Genomic DNA, 19,629 nt, shown 5'->3' on the forward strand with positions numbered 1-19,629 from the left:
TCTACAAATCCAAGTCAAAAGAGTGCCCAAAATATCAAGGAAATTAGGGTTTAATGCAGCCCTCTGGAAAACAGTGATTGGGGTGAGTATTCAGGGGTGATCTTCAGTAGTTGCAAATCAGCCCAACTCCTCTCCCCTCACCATAAGTGGACAAATTTATACCTACTAAATAACCAGCCCATCAAGCTTAACTAAGGAATTTAACCCTCCCCCCCACCCAATCTCAATATAATCTTAATAACTGAGCCTCTAAGGTCAGAGTGTTTTGTTGCTCCAGGCAAGCTGTGAAAAGGAAAGCAGGGCTGGGCATTCAGACCAAGAAAATGAGAAGAGTATGCGCCAAGTTAGAAGAAGTAAAGGGATCCAGACCATTGCAGCAGCATCAATTTTTAGAGCATCATAGAATCACAGAAAATGAGGTCTGGGCAGGACCTCAGGAGGTTGCATCTAGTCCAGTGCCCTGCTCAAAGCAGGACCAGCCCCAACTGCATCATCCCAGACAAGGCTTTGTGTACCCAGGTCTTAAACACCTCCGAGGATGCAGACTGCACCACCTCTCTGGGTGACCTGTTCCGGTGGTTTACTACCCTCCTAGTGAGAACATTTTTCTTAATATCCAGCCTCAACTTCCTTGCTGCAGCCTGAGCCCATTGCTCCTTGTCCTATCATCTGCCCCCACTGAGAACAGCCCAGCTTCATCCCTGTTGCAGCCCCCCTGCAGGGAGGTGAAGGCTGCTATTCTATCCCCCTCGGTCTTCTCTTCTGCAGACTCAGCCCAGTTCCCTCAGCCTCTGCTCACAAGTCATGTGCCCCAGCCCCACAACCATTTTTGTTGCCCTCCGCTGGCCTCTCTCCAACGTGTCCACATCCTTTCTGTCGTGGGGGCCCACAGCTGGACACAGGACTCCAGTTGTGGCCTCCCCAGTGCCAAATAGAGGGGAAGAATCACTGCCCTCAGTTGGCTGGCAATTCGCCTACCGATGCAGCCCAGGATGCCGGTCGCCTTCTTGGCACCCAGGGCACACTGCTGGGTTCTGTTCAGCTTCTTGTCCCCTGTCCCCCCAGGTCCTTTTCTGCAGAGCTGCTGCCCAGCCCAGGATTGTTCCCTCCTCAGTGCAGGACCTTACACTTGTCCTTGTTGAACCTCATGAGATTTCTTTTGTCCCACTCATCCAACATATCTAGGTCACTCTGAATCCTAGCCCTACCCTCCAGTGTATCTACTCCCCCCAGTTTGGTGTCATCTGCAAATGTGCTGAGGGTGCACTCTGTGCCACCTTCCAAATCAGTAATGAAGATACTGAACAAAACCAGCCCCAGTACCAACCCCTGGGGCGATCCACTTGATACCGGCTGCCAGCTAGGCATAAAGCCATTGACTACTACCCCAAGGACAAAGGGTCTCTCTTTCAAGCTTCTGCCAGAGTTCTTGTGTTAAAGTGGTCTCTGACTTTCACATTGATCTACCTGCCAGTTTTCTTCAAACCTCATGCTTCCCAAGCTCTTGCGTGAGCAATCATTTCAGTAGACCCCCCATCCAGCACACATTTCTGTCTGTGAGTCACTAGAAGGGGACAGTTACTCAAAGGACAACTAACATTTACTGACCCCACGATACCCATGGCTCTTCAAGGTGCGCTATCCATATATATTCCGTGAATCAGCTTCCTTCCTCTTGCTCCCAGAAAGCCTGTCAGGATCCAGGTGGAGCAAAACAGGATCCAGGTGGAGTAAAAAGGGTTGTAGCAAGTTGTAGCCAAACGGTACTGCAAGTAACAAAGGTGGAAGACTGTAGCAAGTTGTAGCAAAACCGGATCCAGTTGTAGCAACGTAAGTTCCTGTGCCCTTTAAATCCTCAGCGGTGGGGTATAGGAGGGCATAGCCCCCTTGTATGCTGTTGTTCATGAAGATTTCCATCTCTCACACGTAGCGTGCCTGCAGACCAGAAGTGGGAGATATAGGGATAGCGAGTGCCAAAGAACCAGTTTTCATTGCAGTAACTGCTTTTTATCTTGAGTTAAGCTGACAAAAATGGATTTATTGCAAGAGGCAAGGATTTTTTTTGTGGGCGATATCTTTTTTTGTTCTGAACAATCTGCATAGTAGGTTACCTTTTAGTGGATCAACTATGTACTGTATGTTATCCAACTGCATAAAAGATATCACTCACAAAAATCCTTGCCTCTTGCACGTATCTGGGACCATCACAGCCACACATCACCCTAACGCTACCACAAATAGAGTTATTGCAGCTTCTCCAATACTTCTAAGAGGCCTCTTAACTTAACGGCCATGTGAAAGGTGCTTCTATTTTAAATTAGTCTCCCAAAATAAAAATCCTCCTTCAGGAAGTCCTGACCTCTCTTATTTTTCCATATGGTATTGGGTGAGGCCAGTACTTGGAAAGCTGCATCTAGTTCTGGGGGCAGCATTTTAAAAAGGACTGTGAAATATTGCATATGGTTTAGCGAAGACCTGTAAAAATGTTTGGAGCAGAAAACATGCATAGGAGTAAGAGACTGGAGGAGCTCCATCTGTTTAGCTTTGCAAACAGATTAAGAGTTGGCTTGATTGTGACATATGAGTATCTTCATGGAGAGAATCAAAAGTCTCTGTGGCTCTTGTTATGCTTCTCACCACTAGATTAATGTCTGGAGGTTTTAAAGACACATTCAGCTTAAAAATATGACAGAGTTTTTTTCCCTGTGGAGGTGATCAGATCATTGGAACAAATGATCAGATTTTGGGGGGGATTTTCCCTCCCTTGATGTCTTTAGTTCAATAGTGGGGGCATTTCCAAACATACTTGAGTCAGGCACAAGTTATTGGGCGCAATGCAGGGGGAACCTAGTGAAACTCTTTGGCTTGTATCACATAGGAGGTAAGATTAGATGATCTAATGGGCCGGTCTGGTCTTAAAATATTTACATTGCTGAATCGTTCCCTGAGCAGCTCTAGGCACTAAGAGAGCACAGCTCACCTTGGTGGGGAGCGTCCTGCCACGCTGAGCTCTTCTCAGGTGGCAGGCGTCCCTTGGAGGATGGATGTGCTTTGTAGCAGGGGAGCTTTCTACCCCTCACCAGAGCTGCCATGTGATATAGCAGGGTGGGAAGCAGTGTTGACCATATAGGGTCCCAGCTTTGCCTTTTGCCGAGTCCTCTGACTTCCTTCTGCCTTAGCAGAAGGTGACATAATGGGGTCACCTCTGAAAACCACATTGCAACTGAGCTGCAAAAGGTGGAGAGTTGTGAGGGTCCTAAATGCAGTTAGTACCTTCCATGTGGGTTTTGTTATCTTTGTCTCCTAGGAGCCATTGACCAATAAAAGACCAAACGCTTCCACGAAATAAGTCGATCTTCAGATGATCTCTCTGCTGCTGCTTCTCTTGCAGGTTGTGGGATATCGAGTGTGGGGCGTGCTTACGAGTCCTGGAAGGCCATGAGGAGCTGGTGAGATGCATACGCTTCGATAACAAGAGGATAGTCAGCGGAGCATACGATGGGTGAGGCGGCTGGACTGCACCTCTGAACCTCCATCCCTGTCTTCTCCCTGCCCCATTACCTCCAATGGGACATTAGGCTCCTTTGTCTGTCCTGCCATTCTTCTGGCTGATGCATGCAAAGCATGTTAGGCTTTAGACCCGTGGGCCAGATCCGGCCTACAGTGTCATGTCATCCAGCCTAACGGTACCACTCTCCTGCCTCCAAATTTCCGAACCTGTGGGATCCCCAAGCCCTATCTGCTGGATTAAGTGCCCAAGCCCGGACTACAGGGCTGGGCAAGGGTAGTTCTGGGCCCCACAGCCCACTCCCCGTGCACGGAGGGTATCAGAAAGATGTCAGGTCCAGGGGGCCTAATCCCAATGGGAGGAGGCACTGCCAGGGCCCAATCCTGGCACACAAGGCAAGAAGGGGGCACTGTCAGGCCCCAGGACCCGATCCTGGCATGGTGGAAACCAGCCCTGCTCAACTCATCTGCCCGCTGCTTTAGATGTTCCCCTGGTTCTTTTATCCTTGTTTTGTTTGGAGAGAGTTGTGTGTGCCCCTCCAGCTCCGTGCGGTAGATCCATGCAGAGCCTGCTTGTACTTGAAGGGCTAAGGTGGATCCATAAGATCTAGCATCTTGTTAACATTATAGTGTCTAAAACTGCTGCTGCTTGTCTACAAATCTCACAAATCCTGCACACGCTTTTTTCCCCTCTGTCTGCTACTCAGAAGTCAGTGCTTTCATGGCTGCTGCTCTGGGAAGGATAGCTTCCTACACAGCAGATCCAGAAGCAGCTTGCATCTTCCATACAGTCCTCTTCTTCCAAATTATTGCAGGATTCCCAAATCATTGCCAGTCATTTCTTCCTCCTTAAGACCCTAACCAAAGATTTCTGCATCTCCAACCTAGCCAGCTATCAGCAACTCAAGAGAGTTGCCCAACTTCATAGCGAAGTGGATCCATGCATGGGTTTGGAAAGTGGAGCTACCTTTTCCTCCTGCTGCATGCATTCTGTCTTCTGAAACCCTGCATCTCCACTGCTTCACAAGCTGAGGTCTTTGGTGGAAACTACCTGTGCCTGCCAATAGCAGCAGTTTGGTACTTAGCACCAGTGGAGGTTCAGCTGTCAGGTTCTTAACTACAACCTGCCCGCACCTCAGCAGAAAGGAGCAGGCTCATGTCAGTCAAAGAAAGGGAGAATTCACACAGTAGACCAGTGTGAGACGCACTCACACTGAAACGCACTCAACCTTTTTGAAGTCATAGCAGCAGCCCCACTTGAGAACTGCTGTTGTGCTCAACCGACCTCAGTGCTTCTCAACCGGGTGTTGCTTCCTCCAGGTAGAACTGCCCAGCATGTCTCATGCTCAGCTAAACCAGGAAGGTCATGTGCATCTCTGTTTCCAGGGAGGGCGTAGGCGGACTGGGAAGGGCTACAGCACAAACCAGCTATCCAGCTTGCTTTAGCGTTACAGACAACATTACTGAGGGGCGTGTGTGACACTAGCTCTGCACACTACAGTGTTGTACCTGGATGCCAGTACTGCAATGGCAGTGCCTGCGTGGGGTACCCTGAGGGGGTCTCGCAGCACTCCAGTTGAGAACAACTGCCATAGACACAAAAGCCAGGGATATGCAAAGATCTCAGTATGCAGTAAAAGAGGGCAGGGGCTTATTGCAAGTCAGCTGCACTTCAGTAAATGCCCATGTGCACGCGTTAATCTTTGCTAGAGACACGACTGTTGTAGGATGTCCGAGCTTACGTAGCAGAACCGATCAACTGCAGCATGAGCCACTTGAATTATCTCGCCCACCGCACTTTCTGTATGCTGTCTCATTCATTTAGTCTGGAGAAGAGAAGACTTTGGTGGGGGAGGGAATCGGATCACAGTCTTCCAATACCTGCAGGGTGATTGTAGAGAGGAAGGAGGTGGCCACAGGGAACAGGACTAGGAGCAACGGCCTGAAGCTGCAGCAGGGGAATTGGATTGGAGCTGAGGAGGAACTTTCTGACTCTGAGGGTGGTCCAGCATTGGAGCAGGCACCTAGAGAAGTGGCCCTGGAAGTTTTCCAGAGCAGGTTGAGCAGACACTTGGCTGGGATGGTTATACAGGGGCGACCTGCCGTGACCTTCTGACACCCCTTCCAGCCTAACTGTCCTATGAACTTATCCCATGGTAAGAGCTAACCCATGGTTCAGTAGCCTTCAGTGAGAGACATAGAGTTATCACTGGCTGCCTTTCCTGTACAGCGGGTAAGAGCACGCGCATGGGCAGTTAGCCCAGAGCAGCTGTTGAGTGGTAAATCCGTGCCCTCTGGCACCACACGGTAAATTGTTTGTATGTCTGTGTCCTTAGACTCATTCTTTGGGCAAATAAAGGGCTTGATGAACTATATTACATCCACTCACACCCACTCTCTTGTCCCTTGCCACTTTGTTTTACATCTTTTGACCCATTCAGCATAAACCTGCCTGATTCTCTATGTTACCTGCACCCCTTTTTTCCCCTTAAGATAAGCAAGCTTTGCCCAAGAGAGAGCACCACGTCTCGAGCAGAAGCACTCACCTGTGCTTCTCCACGAGCCGGGTGCATCGTCTGAGCTGTTACTCGTTTACCTTCGGCACTTGCTCTTTGCTCTGTAGCAAAGTCACAAGGTTTGTCTCTCTTTCCTCCCTAGGAAAATTAAAGTGTGGGACCTCGTGGCTGCCCTGGACCCTCGCGCCCCAGCAGGGACTCTCTGTCTGCGAACCCTCGTGGTAAGAGTTTTTGGTTGGGGGGGGGGAGAGCTGGGGTTGGGTTTGTCAAGGCTTTGTTGGGCCGTGGAGCCTTGAGCTGGTTTAGACCATCTGCAGGAGTTCTGATCCAGCCAGCAGGCCGGAAAATTTCCAGGGCCCCGAGGCCAAACTGAGCCAACACAGCTGGGGATGGGCAGTGAAGAAGGTTAAACCACAAGAGGGATCCCGGGTCACCAGGAAGGACTTGCCCCAGCCAGCTCTTGGTCAGACACCATGGTTATCAGTCGTAGCACTGGGGAAAGTGCCACGGGCCCATCTCACTCAGCCAGGGGGTCAGTTTTATGGCCTCTTCAGCGACACAGGCCCCTGTCATGTGAGGCCAGGGCAGTGTTTCTGGGCCAGCTCCAGGTCTTCTTCACTTCTAATATTTGGCGACAATGGAACAATGATTTTTCCCAAGAGCAAAGGACCTGACTTCACGGGGGAAGATGTCTTTGCTGATCATGACCTTGGATTCCACATAGCATACGTGCCTCTGGTTGTCCCAGGAGTCTCAGCCTTCCTCCTCTCCTGCTGCTTCCCAACTTGTGACTGCTGTAGTCAGTAGAGCATTAAAAGGTGGGGATTAGACCTCACGGCGCAGGGAACTCCCTCCATATTTCTTGCTGAGTTTTGAGTGACTAACAAAGTCCAGGTCTGGGTTTCATCCACCGCTGTGTCTGCCTTGCTTGGCAGGGCAGATGTCCTGCCCTTGGTTCTTGAAATAAAACGTCTCACCGTCCTTAGCCAGGGGAGAGCAGACACATCAGCTTGGCTGCTGTTGTCTTGCCCCTTGTTTGGAAGCTGAAGCCAAAGGCAGGGTGGATCACAGACCCTGACCCCCTCACCCCCAGCCTTGGACCTTGCCTGTTGTCACATGGCTCTGTCTACCACTGATGCTCATTGCCAATCTGGTGGTGGGAGAAAGGCTCTGGGGCAGACCTGCTCTCCTTTTGCTCCCACTTTTAGCACTGGGCCATATTGGCTGTAGGGGAATTTCATAGATTTCATAGACGTTAGGGTTGGAAGCGACCTCGGAAGATCATCGAGTCCAGCCCCCTGCCCCAAGGGCAGGAAGTCAGCTGGGATCAGATGATCCCAGCAAGATAATTGTCCAAATGTCTCTTAAATGAATCCAGAGTAGGTGCTTGCACAACCTTCAGTCACAGTCTGTTCCAGGCCTTTGGGGCTCAGACAGTAAAGCAATTCTTCCTTATGTCCAGCCTGAAACGGTCTTGGAGGCATCTGTGACCATTTGACCTTGTTATCCCTTGGGGCGCTCTGGTGAACAGGCATTCCCCCAGATCCTGATGAGCATCCCTGGTAAACTTACAGGTGGCTACCGGGTCCACCCTGAGCCTGCGTTTTTCCAGGCTGAAGACTCCCATGGCTCTCAGCGTCTCCTCATCAGGCCTGCTCTCCTGATCATGTGCATGGCTCTCCTCTGGACTCCCAAGTTTCTCCATGTCTTTTTTAAATTGTGGAGCCCAGAATTGGATGCAGTACTCCAGTTGCGGCCTCACCAAGGCCAAGTACAGCAGGAGGATGACATCCTGAGATTTGCTAGAGAAGCATTTATGGATGCAACCCAGAGTTTTGCTTGCTTTACCAGCCACATCATCGCACTGGTGGCTCATATTCATCTTGTGGTTAATCATGACCCCCAAGTCTCTTTCAGCCATGGTGCTAGCCAGCGTAGCACTGCCAAGGCTGAAAGCATGCTGCAGGTTTTTCTTCCCAAAGTGGAGAACCTTGCATTTATCGGTGTTGAACACCATCAGGTTTTCGTCTGCCCATTTTCTGAGCCTGTCCAGGTTAGCCTGGATCATCATCCTGCCCTCAGGTGTGGACACTTTACCCCAAAGTTTGGTGTCATCAGTGAACTTGGCCAGTCTGCTTCTGATACCAATGTCCACATCATTGATAAAGAATCTAGAAATAGGTTAAGAAAATGCCGGGATAGACTAGGCCATAAAGGTGACACCCCCCCAGTCTGAGCTGAAACGCTTGAACAAGAAGCCATAGGAAGCCCAGTCAGCTGCTGCACTGGCCATGCCTGTTCTGTGTTTAAGCAGCTTCCAGCCCAGCTCCTGACTCCCTTCAAAATACAAAGGAGCCTGGAAGCCTTCATAGGGGTGGAAAGCTCAGGCTTCGCTGGCATTAGCATTCATTCCGCCTGCTCCCATCCATGGGCCCAGTAACTGTTCCCTTCCTTCACCATAAACCTGCCGCAAAACGTGTGGCTGATTCCCCAGACTGCAGGGCGAGGGTTCAAGGGCCAGACAGTCTGCGGCAAGGCATTGAAAGGCATCTTTCAGAGAGCAGGCTGACTCACGCCCATGGAAACCACTCTGTCAGCCAGCTACGTACCCAAAGCATCGGGAGACTCCAGTGCAATTAGCAGCACTGATCGCATACCAGGCTTAAACCCTGAGCACAGCGTGTGCCCGCAGACCCGGGAGGTTTTATTTAACTAGTGCCATTCCACCCGCCTTCTCCAGCCACGGACATCCTGGGTGCTCCAGCTAATTGTGTCATCCATCAGAAATCATGGGAGGAAATTGTTGTAGGACTCTGGGAGCAGTTGCCAATAAATCCCCCAGCCTGAGAGCAGCAGAGAGGACTGAGCAGGGGAAGGAGGGTAGGTTGAAGTGTGTCTGTTTTAAAATCTTTCACATCTGTGACAACAGGGCATCTTTGCATCCACTTACCCAGGCTCTCCCCCCCACCCGCCTTCCCTCCGCTTCCCAAATTAAACCTGGCTTCACAATGAACATCGCCAGCCCCCCACTGTTTGTGTTCAATTTTCAAACAGTGGGGGAAAAGTCCACAGATAACGAATGCTCGCCACATGCCAGCTCCCTCGCATTTTTTTCCCTCCTTTGGATGAAGCAGCAGCCGCGTGAGTTTAACAGCGCTTTCTAGGCTGAGAATCAGCCTGCTCCGGCTTTCCCCTCCCAGCCGAGGGAGGCAGGTTTTCTGGGCTTTGCGAGGCGATGTAGGCCTCTCACACGGGCTCTCCCCGTGACAGCAAGGGGCAAGCGCGACGATCAGGTGCAGAAATTTCAGGCGCGTGCCTCTGACTTCATAAGCGCGAGATTGAAAAAATAGTTTTTTCGGAACACCCTTTAGAAAGACGCTTGGTTTCTTTCAGCATCTTGTGAATGGCATCTCAGCAAAATGACAGAGGCTCTTAGTACAATTCAGGAAACACCTTTCCCACTAGAATATAGGAGCAGGCACTGAGAGTGGATGCTTTGTTAATCAGTGAGAAAATTTTTCCACCCCCAAAGATGCTTTGTCTTGCAAGCAGCCTCCTTGGCTTTACGGGTCTGGTTCATGTAGAGAGATCATCCTGAAACAGCTCCGAAAGACCTTGCCATATCTCCAGGCATTTGAAGGGCTTATTTTCACACTGCCCACCCCTTTGAGGTGGCCCCCCTCTCTGGGGTTTCTCTTTCTACTTTATGGCCATATAGTGGGGCAACCTTTTATTTAGCCCTCTTTAAAAGAGCTGCAGTAAACAGAATATCTCTTAGTTTCTATGTTTCCTGCTTGCTTTGACCCCATAGAGGGCATAACAGAGCCATCCATGAGCTAAGCCGAGATGCAAGGAGCTGCCTTTGCCTCCTTTATGTTTCTCCGTGACTGGGAAAGAGGAAACACTGATAGCAAGTCGCCAGCATGCAGGGAAAGCATAGGGGCACGTGCCTTACTGTGTCCAGGATCTGGCCATTGCTGCCTGTTAATAACAGCTTGAACTTCTGCCAAATCACCAGGCTGCTTCCACTCAGCCTCTCAGGCCCGGAGCGCAACCCCCCGTCAAGAAAGCCCTTTCCCTGTAGTATTCGGGAGGAATCTTTGCTGGATCGGTGGACATCTCACCACCGTCCCCTTTGTCTCCTCCAATTTCATTGCTTCCCTCTTTCGGCTGTAGCACCGGCACTGGACGGGGACCCCGGGCCACTCGTGGAACTGTCTCTTGATCCGCTCGAGCATGCCGCCGTTGGAAATGCTCCAGAGTTAATGCTAAGCTCTGTAGTAGGAGATAAGAGGATAAAGCAGAGCTGAGCTGCACTGTGAGGACAGCTCGACTTGTTCTCCAGGGCATATGTACCGGGGCATAGGAGGTAATGCCTCCTCTGTATATGGTGGGGTGAATTCCCAGCCCCAGCCACAGGTCATATGCACGCAGTGGCCTTGCACCAAAAAACCAATCAACCCACAAACTCAAGCCTCTCTGGGCGTTCCCAGGCGGTACGTCAAGTAACACACGGTGTCTCTAACCTCCCGTTCAGGAGCATTCTGGGAGAGTCTTTCGCCTCCAGTTTGATGAGTTCCAGATCGTCAGCAGCTCGCACGACGACACGATCCTCATCTGGGACTTCCTGAACGACCCGGCTGCCCAGGCAGAGTCGACCCGCTCCCCCTCCAGAACGTACACCTACATCTCCAGATAAATAACGCTACACTGTACCTCACACTTGCACAGGTAAAGCCGTGGCCCCGGGGCTGGCGAGCGTTTGGTTCGAGGGACAAGCTCAAAGCTCCCCTGTAACGGTTCTGAATGTAGGGCACCTAGCTGAGAATTACTTAGCTGGACTCTACATTCAGAAAGGTTACAGAGGGGCTCCTTTTAGGCCAAAAAAAGTTGAGAGCTAGTGCCAGGTAATGGTGGCAGGGGCAGGATTTCACCCTGCCATGCCCTGCTCTTTCCATCATCTGCTGTCTCTACCCGGTGAGCAAGGGCTTTCTCTGCCACCAAGGCTGCTCCTCTGTGATCCCGCATGTGGATGACTGCCCCAGAAAGAAGTGAACACGAGCTCTACAGCCTTCTTGAATGCAGTGTAGAACTAGCCTGGGAAAAATCTGGGATAACACCTGGTAGGCACAGCCATGTGTCGGCAGCTCTATCCCATGTTAGCCATTTGCCCAAGGCAGGTGGGCAGTCACCTGCTCTCCCTCAACTAATGGCAAAGGGTGGTAATTGTAGCCCGGTGCATGGATAATAGCTGGTGCTCTGGACCCTGCCATCATACCCAGAGTAAATGAAACTGGACGTCACACATCCAGCATCACATGTCCAGGCCTTTGGGCGGCCAGGAGCTGGTGCATCCTGGTAAGGAGTGGATTTTTTTGGTAGCTTAGATCAGGGGCTGCAATTAAACCAGCTGCCACCAGCATCCAGAAATGAAGGGCAAGGGAGCTTCTGGTGCTTAACAAGGGGATGCGAGCAGCTTGACATGGGGCTGTTGTCCTGAAGCAGGAGGGTTTAGCCATGGAGTACTGGTTTCCTTCCCTCCTAGGTAGCAACCACACCGTCCTCCCCGCAGTTGGCTGGAGATGAGCGGTGAAGGATGAGGAATGTCTCTAGGGCTTGAGGAGCTGAAGGCTGAGTTTGGCCTAATTGCACGGGAATATATTATGGGCAGTATTTATTAACACGGCCCAATCTAGCCACATGTGTTGTAGGCATCTAGAATCATAGAAATCATAAGTGAGGCTTGAAGGACCTGCAGAGGTGACATCTAGTCCAACCCGTGCCTGAGGCAAGATCAGCCCTGTCCAGACCATCCTATATAAATCTATAATCTAACCTCTTAGTAAAACTACTGTCAGCCTTGATGCAACACATGGCCTGGCCAGTGCTTTCCTGCTAGCCCAGTGGTTCTCAACTTTGAAGACCACCCTGGAAAATGCCGACTCTTTGCTTTCCTCGTGTTTTTTGGCAGCAGGAAAATACTAAAGCCTTTCTTCTGTTGCAGAGAGCTCAGACAGACACGGATGGGCACGAGATTTGACACACCAGATCCAGGTTTGACAAACTGGATCCCTACTGGGAATCTCAGGGTTGCTCTTGTGTGCAAGTGTTTGCACTCCTCATGATGCTGATACTGTGCAGAAACCAATAAGAGGATCTCAGGGCATGGCAGGGTGCTGTGTGCCCTGGTTGAGAACCACTGCTTGAGCTGTAACACAAGAGCACTGTCACTCTGAGGCTGTTACGGGGGGGACCTGAATCTACACCCAAGCGGTTGTGTAGCTGGGTTTGATCTGTGACCCATGGGCTGCGCGTTGGTTCAGGGGCCGAGGACTCTTTGCTGTGGTTAGCGAGCGCGCTGCACTCGAGGCTGCTGTTAGCAACTTCAGAAAACAGGCAAAGCATCAGCCCATTGCTGGCAAGGTTGTTTCCAGGCATGGTACCCGTGAGGAGCACCATGCCACAGCTCAGCCTGCACTCTGCAGCTGTCAGCCCAGCTCCTTCTACCCCCTCGCAAAGCACCGGTAGCAAACACAGGTTATTCGGACAATGGCAAGAAGGGAAAGGAAACCTGCCCTTGCTTCTTTTCTTTTTCTTTTTTTCCCCCCAGGACTCATTTAAGCTGCAGTATTTAAATTATCTGCCAATGCCAGGACAAACGAACTCTCCACGTAATGAATCCTTGCTGAAGAAAGAGGCTCTCAGACTCGTTTCTGGAACAAAGTTGGCGTGCAGTCGATCTCAGACAGGGTCTGCTCAGCGCAGCCAACTGCTAAAGTGCTGCTATATCAGAAGACGTCTTTTATCTTTCATGAACGATTAACATTTTTAAACCTCCCCTCTTCTTTCTCCCTTGTCCCCCCACCTCCCGCTTTTCCCTCTCTAGATGCAGGCACAGATGTCCTATAAAAATATTTAAGGTGTTGCCGGTCTTCGTTGCTTTGCTCTTAAGCAGAAGAATCATTGTCACTGGGCACCCTGCAGAGAGAGTCGCTGCCGGGTCAGGAGGCTGGGGAAGGGGCTGCTGCTTGGAGATATAATTAGGTATCATCATCAGTCTTTGATAAGAGCATCTCACACCTGACTCCGAAGAGCAACTAAAGCGATGCCTGAGAGTAGACCCGAGTCCCCGCTGCATTTGGCTGTGGCTGCCTGCAGATCTGTCTGGGTGGAGAGACACCCCCTTTGATGAACCACATCAGGATCTTTCCTTCCGCTCTCGCCCATCTCTCAAACCTGAGGAGGCTGCATGTGTGTTACAAGCTTCCTCTGTGTATTGTGTGGCCAGCGCCCTGCAGAACGGCCGGCAAAGCCTGCCCAAGTCCGGAGCGCTCTTCCTGGGAGGGTTGGTGCGGGGGGGTGCGGTTCCTAGGCATGGGGAGATGGGCTGAGGGCAGTATTTCGCCGGTGGAGGCATGGTCTAGCACAGGCTTGGTTTGCTTTGAACTCCCACGGGTTGTACCCCAAAGGCAGCGCTTTGCGCGTGGCTTGTAACTTGTTTTGTTATTCAGGGAGATGCTTGAGGCTGCAGCCGGGAGCAGACGCTGGCACCTTCCCGAGCTCTCCACACACCCCCTCTCCCCACTGCTTTCACCACCAGGTCTTAGAGGAGCTGGCCCCATCCTGCATGCGGTGGTGCGCTCTCTGCGCGTGCAGCGCGGCTGGCCAGGTTTGGACAGGGGCCAATGGTAGCAATGCCGCCAGCCGGCAAAGGCAGGTGGGTGCATTTTCTCATCAGCTTATACAGGGGCATGGCCTGCCTTTGCCGGCTAGCCGCACAAACCCCTAGCCAGCACAGCACGCGCCCTCAGCCTTTCACGCACCCAGCATTGCAGTGTTAGGAGCAAGGGATAATCAACAGCAGGACCGACTCCAGCTGAGACCTGCGAGAATCGAAACGCCTCTGATGGGACGGGCACGCAGCGATTCTCCGCGTCTCGGGGGCTGGTGCAGCCGGAGGGTGCCACGCATTCCCCCGCCGCAGCCGGGAAAGGAATTGCAGAGGGTCCCATGCTTGGATCAGGAAAGATTAAGCAGAAATAATCTCCGCAGTCATCCCGGCTGTGGCGAAGGGCTGACAGGTTACCCTGGAGCAGTTTTAGGAGGGCCAGGTCTCTCGCTGCCGGCATGGAGCAACCCTCACTCCCCTCACAGACGTGAACCCGTCCTGCCAGCACTGAGGGCGAAGGGCCCTTTGTCCTGTGGGGGTGGAGGGGAGGGAAGCAGCACCGAGCAGCGTCTGGCCCCCTCTGAGCTTGGCGCTTTGCACCTGGGAGGCTGTTACGTGCATGTCCTCATCGGCCTCGCCTCGCCAGAAGTCCCGTTGCCGCCGTGCTTTGGAACCGTGTTTCCGCCGGTGACATCGGGTAAGCAACTGGCCCCACAGACCCTGAAGATGCGTCCCAGTAGCCAGCACCCTTTTGGCAGCAGCCAGAAGTCTCCCAAAGGAGGAGACGACAGCAGAGACGTGGAGAAGGTGGCCCCCGCGCTTGAGCTGCTGTCGTAGGAAGCACAAAGGAAGTCACCTCTTCGGTGACCTTGGCAGTGACCCCAGCCCACAGACACGCGGGACTTCTGTGTCAAGCCAAGCGCTCTCCCTTGACACCTCTCTCTGGGGTGAACTTTGCAATCCTTACTGACTGGTCGCAGTCGTCGGACACCCTGCAACCCGGGTCCGTCAAGGCGGGTGCATTGAAGGAGTGGCGTTTACATCACAAATTGTTCCCAACTGCCTGGAGAGCACAGTCTTGTCCTTGGCTGCACTTGAATGTCATTCCTGTGGCCCCCACCATCGCTCTGCCTGCAGCCTGGTAGCACGTGGGCATCATGTATACGACGACAGCTGCAGACACAACGGTGTTTCCTTGCCCTGCATCTCTCGTCCACCTCTGTCTTTCGGTCATAGGTTGCACTAGAAAACAGCAACTCCGTGGATGCTACAGAGGATCTTTATGGTTCACCTGGGTCTCTGGGCAGTGACTTTCTGTTTCCAAGACTTCGGAAGACCCGAAACTCTGGCCAGAAATGGAAGCAACACATAGCGAACCGCCTTGGTTCGGCTCAGCCCCGCTGCTCGTTTGAAACACATAGTTGGGTGTTGAGAAGGTACCAGGGATGTTTAACTCTGCTGTATAAATAAGGTACGGTGCAAATGCTGCAATCTGTTTTGGCTGTGATGCTTGTCTCTGGAGAAGGGGCGATGTCAGGGTACCTAGAGACCAAACCGCCAGCAAATTCCTGCCCCTCGCAAGCTGAATGATTCTCTGATGTCTACGAAGGGTGATGAAGTGAGCTGGTCGGACTTGAACCCGAATCGGCCGCAGCTCTGCTTTTCTGGTCAGCATCGAAGAAATCACTTGGTAAGTAGGCCTCTGTGTCAAGAGACGGTGGCTGTCCTCAATTCCCCGCTCACCGTCCACGTGCAGGGGTGAGGCTTTGCAGTGGATTCAGTGAAAGAAGCCCAGCTGGGCTGGAGGACACAAGGGTTTTACAAAGCACAGAAAGGAAGCAAGAAGGAGCTAGACGTGCCCGTGGACTTCTGAATTGAAACGCCTCCGCTGCAACCACGTCATTTCTCCCGCAGCTCCCAGCCGCCTTGGCCATGAGGGAGGCCTGAGACCAAGAGAGCAGGACAGTCCATCACGACTCCCAGCCCTGCTTTGAGGGCAACAGGCAGGAGCTGGCTGCGTTGCTGTAAGCAACCCCATCCGAAACCCTGATGGCTTTTAAAATATACAAGCAGGAATGGGCAGCTTGGAAACTGCTGGGCCAGTGGAAAGCAGCTCCGTTTTCCCCCTTGGCTTTCAGGGATGGGCACGTCTGCAAGAGCGGAGGGGTTCGGGACTCACGAGTGGACGCCGCCAGTCTCCCTAAATGAAGAAATGATCCGAGCCTGGTTCTGACGTAGACGACGGCTTGGCCTGCCCTGTCGCTTCTGCCCTGCTCCTTCTTGCACAGAGAGGATCTTTCACATTGAGGTTTTGCACGCTCAAGCAACATGCCTGTTTCTCCCATCCCAGGTCCTGGCTGCCCCACAATCTGCCTGATGGGTGGTCAGCACTGGGTCCATCACTGAATGCCTGCTGGTTTCCTTTGTCCCCTTTCAGGTCGTATTTAGTGAGCACTTGGCTGGTGAGGGTGAGGTGCATTGCCGGTGCCCCAAAGGCCTGCAGTTAACAAGGGTGTAAGAGGTCAGGGGAGGTCGTCCCATATGATGGGGAGACTATGCTGAAAACACGCCAGCCCCAACTTGTGCCCTTGGCTGGGAAGGGCACAAGCATGGGAGAGGGGGGAAATCGGAGCCCTGCAGAAACCGATGTTTCCTGGCATTAGCTGATGGGCGTGTGGCCTTCGGTCCTCCCAGTCTCGGGAGCGGGGAACAGTCCTCGGGACAGCCGGGAGCAGGAGTGAGCTCCCCCGGGGGCTCCCCATGTGGCAGGCATGATGCATGCAACGTGCTGAGCTTTGCCCTCCTGTTCCCCCCCACCCCACCGCTTCTCCAGGAACGGAGGAGACCTCCCAGCGGCCTCTCTGGCTTTCCTGCCTGCTGGCTGGGGTTCGGAGCAGGGTCCGTCCCACTCAACGGAGCACCAGCAACCTCGACAGCAGCGTGCTTCCCCCGTGGCCCCCACACCACCGAAAGGTACTTCCAACCTGGCAGCAGGTGACCCTGCACAAAGCTGTCAGGGCTGGAGAAGGGACTCGATCCTCTGCCATCCCGTCCGTCCGTCCGAGCTCTCTGCAGCGCATTCGGACCCTTGCTAGGCCCGTGGAGCGACACTGTTCCAGCTCCAACACTTTCGGGCTGGTCGTCGCATCCCAGCCCGGGCGGGGGGCTGGATCGGGAGTCTCACGGCTGCTTTGCCCCCATGCGGGGGGCTGCCCTTTGCCAACCCCACCTGCAGAACAATACGGCACAAGAAGACATCAGCCACCCCAAGCATCCAGCTGCCCCGGGAGCCCGCCAACCCTCCGACACGCCGACCCCTGGCCGTGCCGTGTCCAGCTCATGCTGGGGGGGTGAGCGAGCACGGCCCCTTCGGTTTTCCGTTTCTTCCTCCGCTCTAGTCGTTCCCTAGGTCCCTCCGTAACGAGTGCTTTGGATTTCGTGATGCCGTTCCAGTGATGTGTAGTTCATGTACTAATGTCCACTCGAGCTAGGCTCATGGTAACCGTGTGGTATATATAAATATTTTTTTTTTAATTATGATTATTTTATTTTATTTGAACTGTCCGGACAATAACTTAAATACAGCTCTAAGAGGACGCTGCGGCTCCGTGGTTTTCTTTCCAAACCTCAGTTCTCAGGAGCCTCGGGCACTAAGGGTGAAGCGCTATCGGGGAAACATGCGCCACCAAAAGCCTCTTCCAGGACTCAGCCGTGGCCCCCCCCCAAGTCCTGGGACCTCCTGGTCGAGCTTCTCGTGACGATTGTTCTGCTTCCTTCTCCGGGAAGGCTTCTAGTTGGACCCTGGATGCTTCCCCAGTAACAAATAGGCCTGACTCCGGTTGCAAAAACCACCCCACAAACGGACCCCGTGCGCGGCCTGCTCTGCTCACGGGGGAGCAGCCCCCGCCTGGGCCACGGAGCCGTCCATGAACACGCGGGCAAACAACGCGCAGGAGCTGCAACCCGTCTCGCCCCTGCGGGAGAGGAGACCGGCGTGCGAGGGGGGCACGTGGCCAGATCCTGGTTGGAGAAGCACAAATGTCTTCTGAGAGCTAATCAGACCCCAACTGTTCGGTAATGAGGGAGTAATTGAGGCATCCTGGCATCCGTGCTGGGACCAGGCCGCGGCCGGCACCCGTCCCTATGCAACGTGCCCCTCTCCTGGCTGGGCGCCGGGTCTCTCTCTCCATTTTATGGGGCTGCCCCCTCTGATGCGAAGCTCCTGGGGTGGGCAGAAAACGAGCCGGCCCCGAGGCTCTCGCCATCGCTCTCGCTGCTGGCTCCAGTCTTGACACCAGCGGGGGCTTGGAAATTGTCGAGGCTGGTGCTTTTTGTAGCGCTGGGAGCGGCTTCCCGGCAGCCCCCGACTCCGGCTGTTGATTTTATATCTGCGGCTTTACTTAACTCTTTGTGGGCCCCCCTACGCACAACCTGCTCTTTCATCTGCTGGCACCAACCCCGCAGGGTCCTGCCTGGGGGTCTTGCCCCCGCGCTCAGGCTCAGCCCCGCGCTGCACTGGGGCGGGAAGGGGTTTCCCCCCCGCCCGGGCGGGTTGCACTGGGGGGTTTGCCTTCCCCTGCAGCGGGCGCTCGGCCTGGGCCTGGGCTCTTTGCAGCACCCATGACCCTTGGTAGCAGCAAGATGTTGGCAGCCGCAGCCCCCCGTGTCCCGGGGCAGAGGTGGGGGCGATGCCTGGGGCCGTGTCAGGGCCACTGTCGAGCAGCACCAGGGTTGCACGCGGGGCTGGATGCGACCCTGCAGCTCCCTGCCGGCCCCACTTCTCTCACGCGGCGCGGTGGGCGGCTGGCGCTCAGATGGGCCAGGAGCAAAGCTAGAAACAAGGGCTTGTGGCAGTGTCTCGCACGGGCCCGGCTGCGCCTGTGCGAGAGACGCTGCACCCGGAGCCGGGCCCTGCCCGCAGGCGCTGGGCCTCGAAGGCCGCGGCCACGCCGCTCGTCTCCCCACCCCTTCCTTTCTGCCGCAGGCCCCCGCCCGCCCTTTCCCCTGGGGCCGGCTCCTGCACCGCAGCCTCTGGTTGCACCCACAGCATGCACGCAGACGCACAACGTGTATGTACACACACGCACCACTTGTGCACGCACACGGGCCAACCCATGGCAATTCTGAAATGCAGTCCCTGCTTGTACACGCTCGCACACAAACTTGGGCAGGGCAGGTGATCCTGCCTCCTTTTTTACCCTCCCTGCTTGCACACGCACATACACAATGTGCAAACACACACAGATAAACACGCTCTCTGGAGCCAACCCACAGCAAGTGTGTCGTTCAGTCTCCTGTATTTTATATGCACGTGTCCGTGCGCACACGCGCACACTCTCTCTAGGGCCAGCTACTGGCCATCCTGTAGTCCAGCCTCCCATGTTACCCTCCCTGCTTATACGCACACAGCATGCACACGTGCACGTGTGCACATGCATGCGTGCACACATACGCACTCCCTGGCATCAACCCATGGCAATCTTATAGTCTATCATCCTGTTACCCCCCCCACACCCTGCGTACATGTGCACATGCGTGTCTGCACACACATGCACGCACTGGGGCCAACTCCTGGCCATCTTGTACTTCAATCTCTCGTGTTACAATCCCTGCTTACACACACGTACACACGGCACCTCCTTGCACTTAGGGACCGCACATCCACATGGGCCTGACCCTGGCCTGTGCCGGCAGCTGAGGCCCTGCACGGATGTAGCAGCAACTTCCCCCAGTGCCACTGGGCACGCAGTGGCTGAGGGGGGCCGAGATCTCGGCACAGCCCCAATTAGTGCTGCTAATTAGTGCCCCAAGCATGTGCCCTCAGCCTGGCCTGCCCAGCCCCCATGCTGGGTAGGGCCGCCCCAGCTCCTGCTCCACCCCAGAAGTGGCCGCATCCAGGGGCGGGGAAGGACCAGGCCCCTCAGCCCCTCCTGCCAC

The 19,629-nt window shown here is 53.9% G+C and overlaps 1 protein-coding gene across 7 annotated transcripts in view; it reads left to right on the forward strand.

Annotated features, from left to right (window-relative positions):
• The window catches only part of BTRC (beta-transducin repeat containing E3 ubiquitin protein ligase), a 140,517-nt gene extending 127,569 nt beyond the window's left edge, over positions 1-12,948 (forward strand). For all 7 annotated transcript variants that reach the window (XM_019555896.1, XM_019555890.1, XM_019555893.1 and 4 more), the window contains 4 exons: positions 3,392-3,502; positions 6,166-6,244; positions 10,561-10,754; positions 12,634-12,948. In XM_019555896.1, coding sequence (XP_019411441.1) covers positions 3,392-3,502; positions 6,166-6,244; positions 10,561-10,722 — 352 coding nt within the window. In that variant the 3' untranslated portion in view covers positions 10,723-10,754; positions 12,634-12,948. The remainder of the gene's footprint in view (positions 1-3,391; positions 3,503-6,165; positions 6,245-10,560; positions 10,755-12,633) is intronic.
• Positions 12,949-19,629: the final 6,681 nt, after the last annotated feature.

This window comes from Crocodylus porosus, unplaced genomic scaffold (genome assembly GCF_001723895.1).
Source record: "Crocodylus porosus isolate Cpor-Errol unplaced genomic scaffold, CroPor_comp1, whole genome shotgun sequence".
Taxonomy (NCBI): domain Eukaryota; kingdom Metazoa; phylum Chordata; order Crocodylia; family Crocodylidae; genus Crocodylus; species Crocodylus porosus.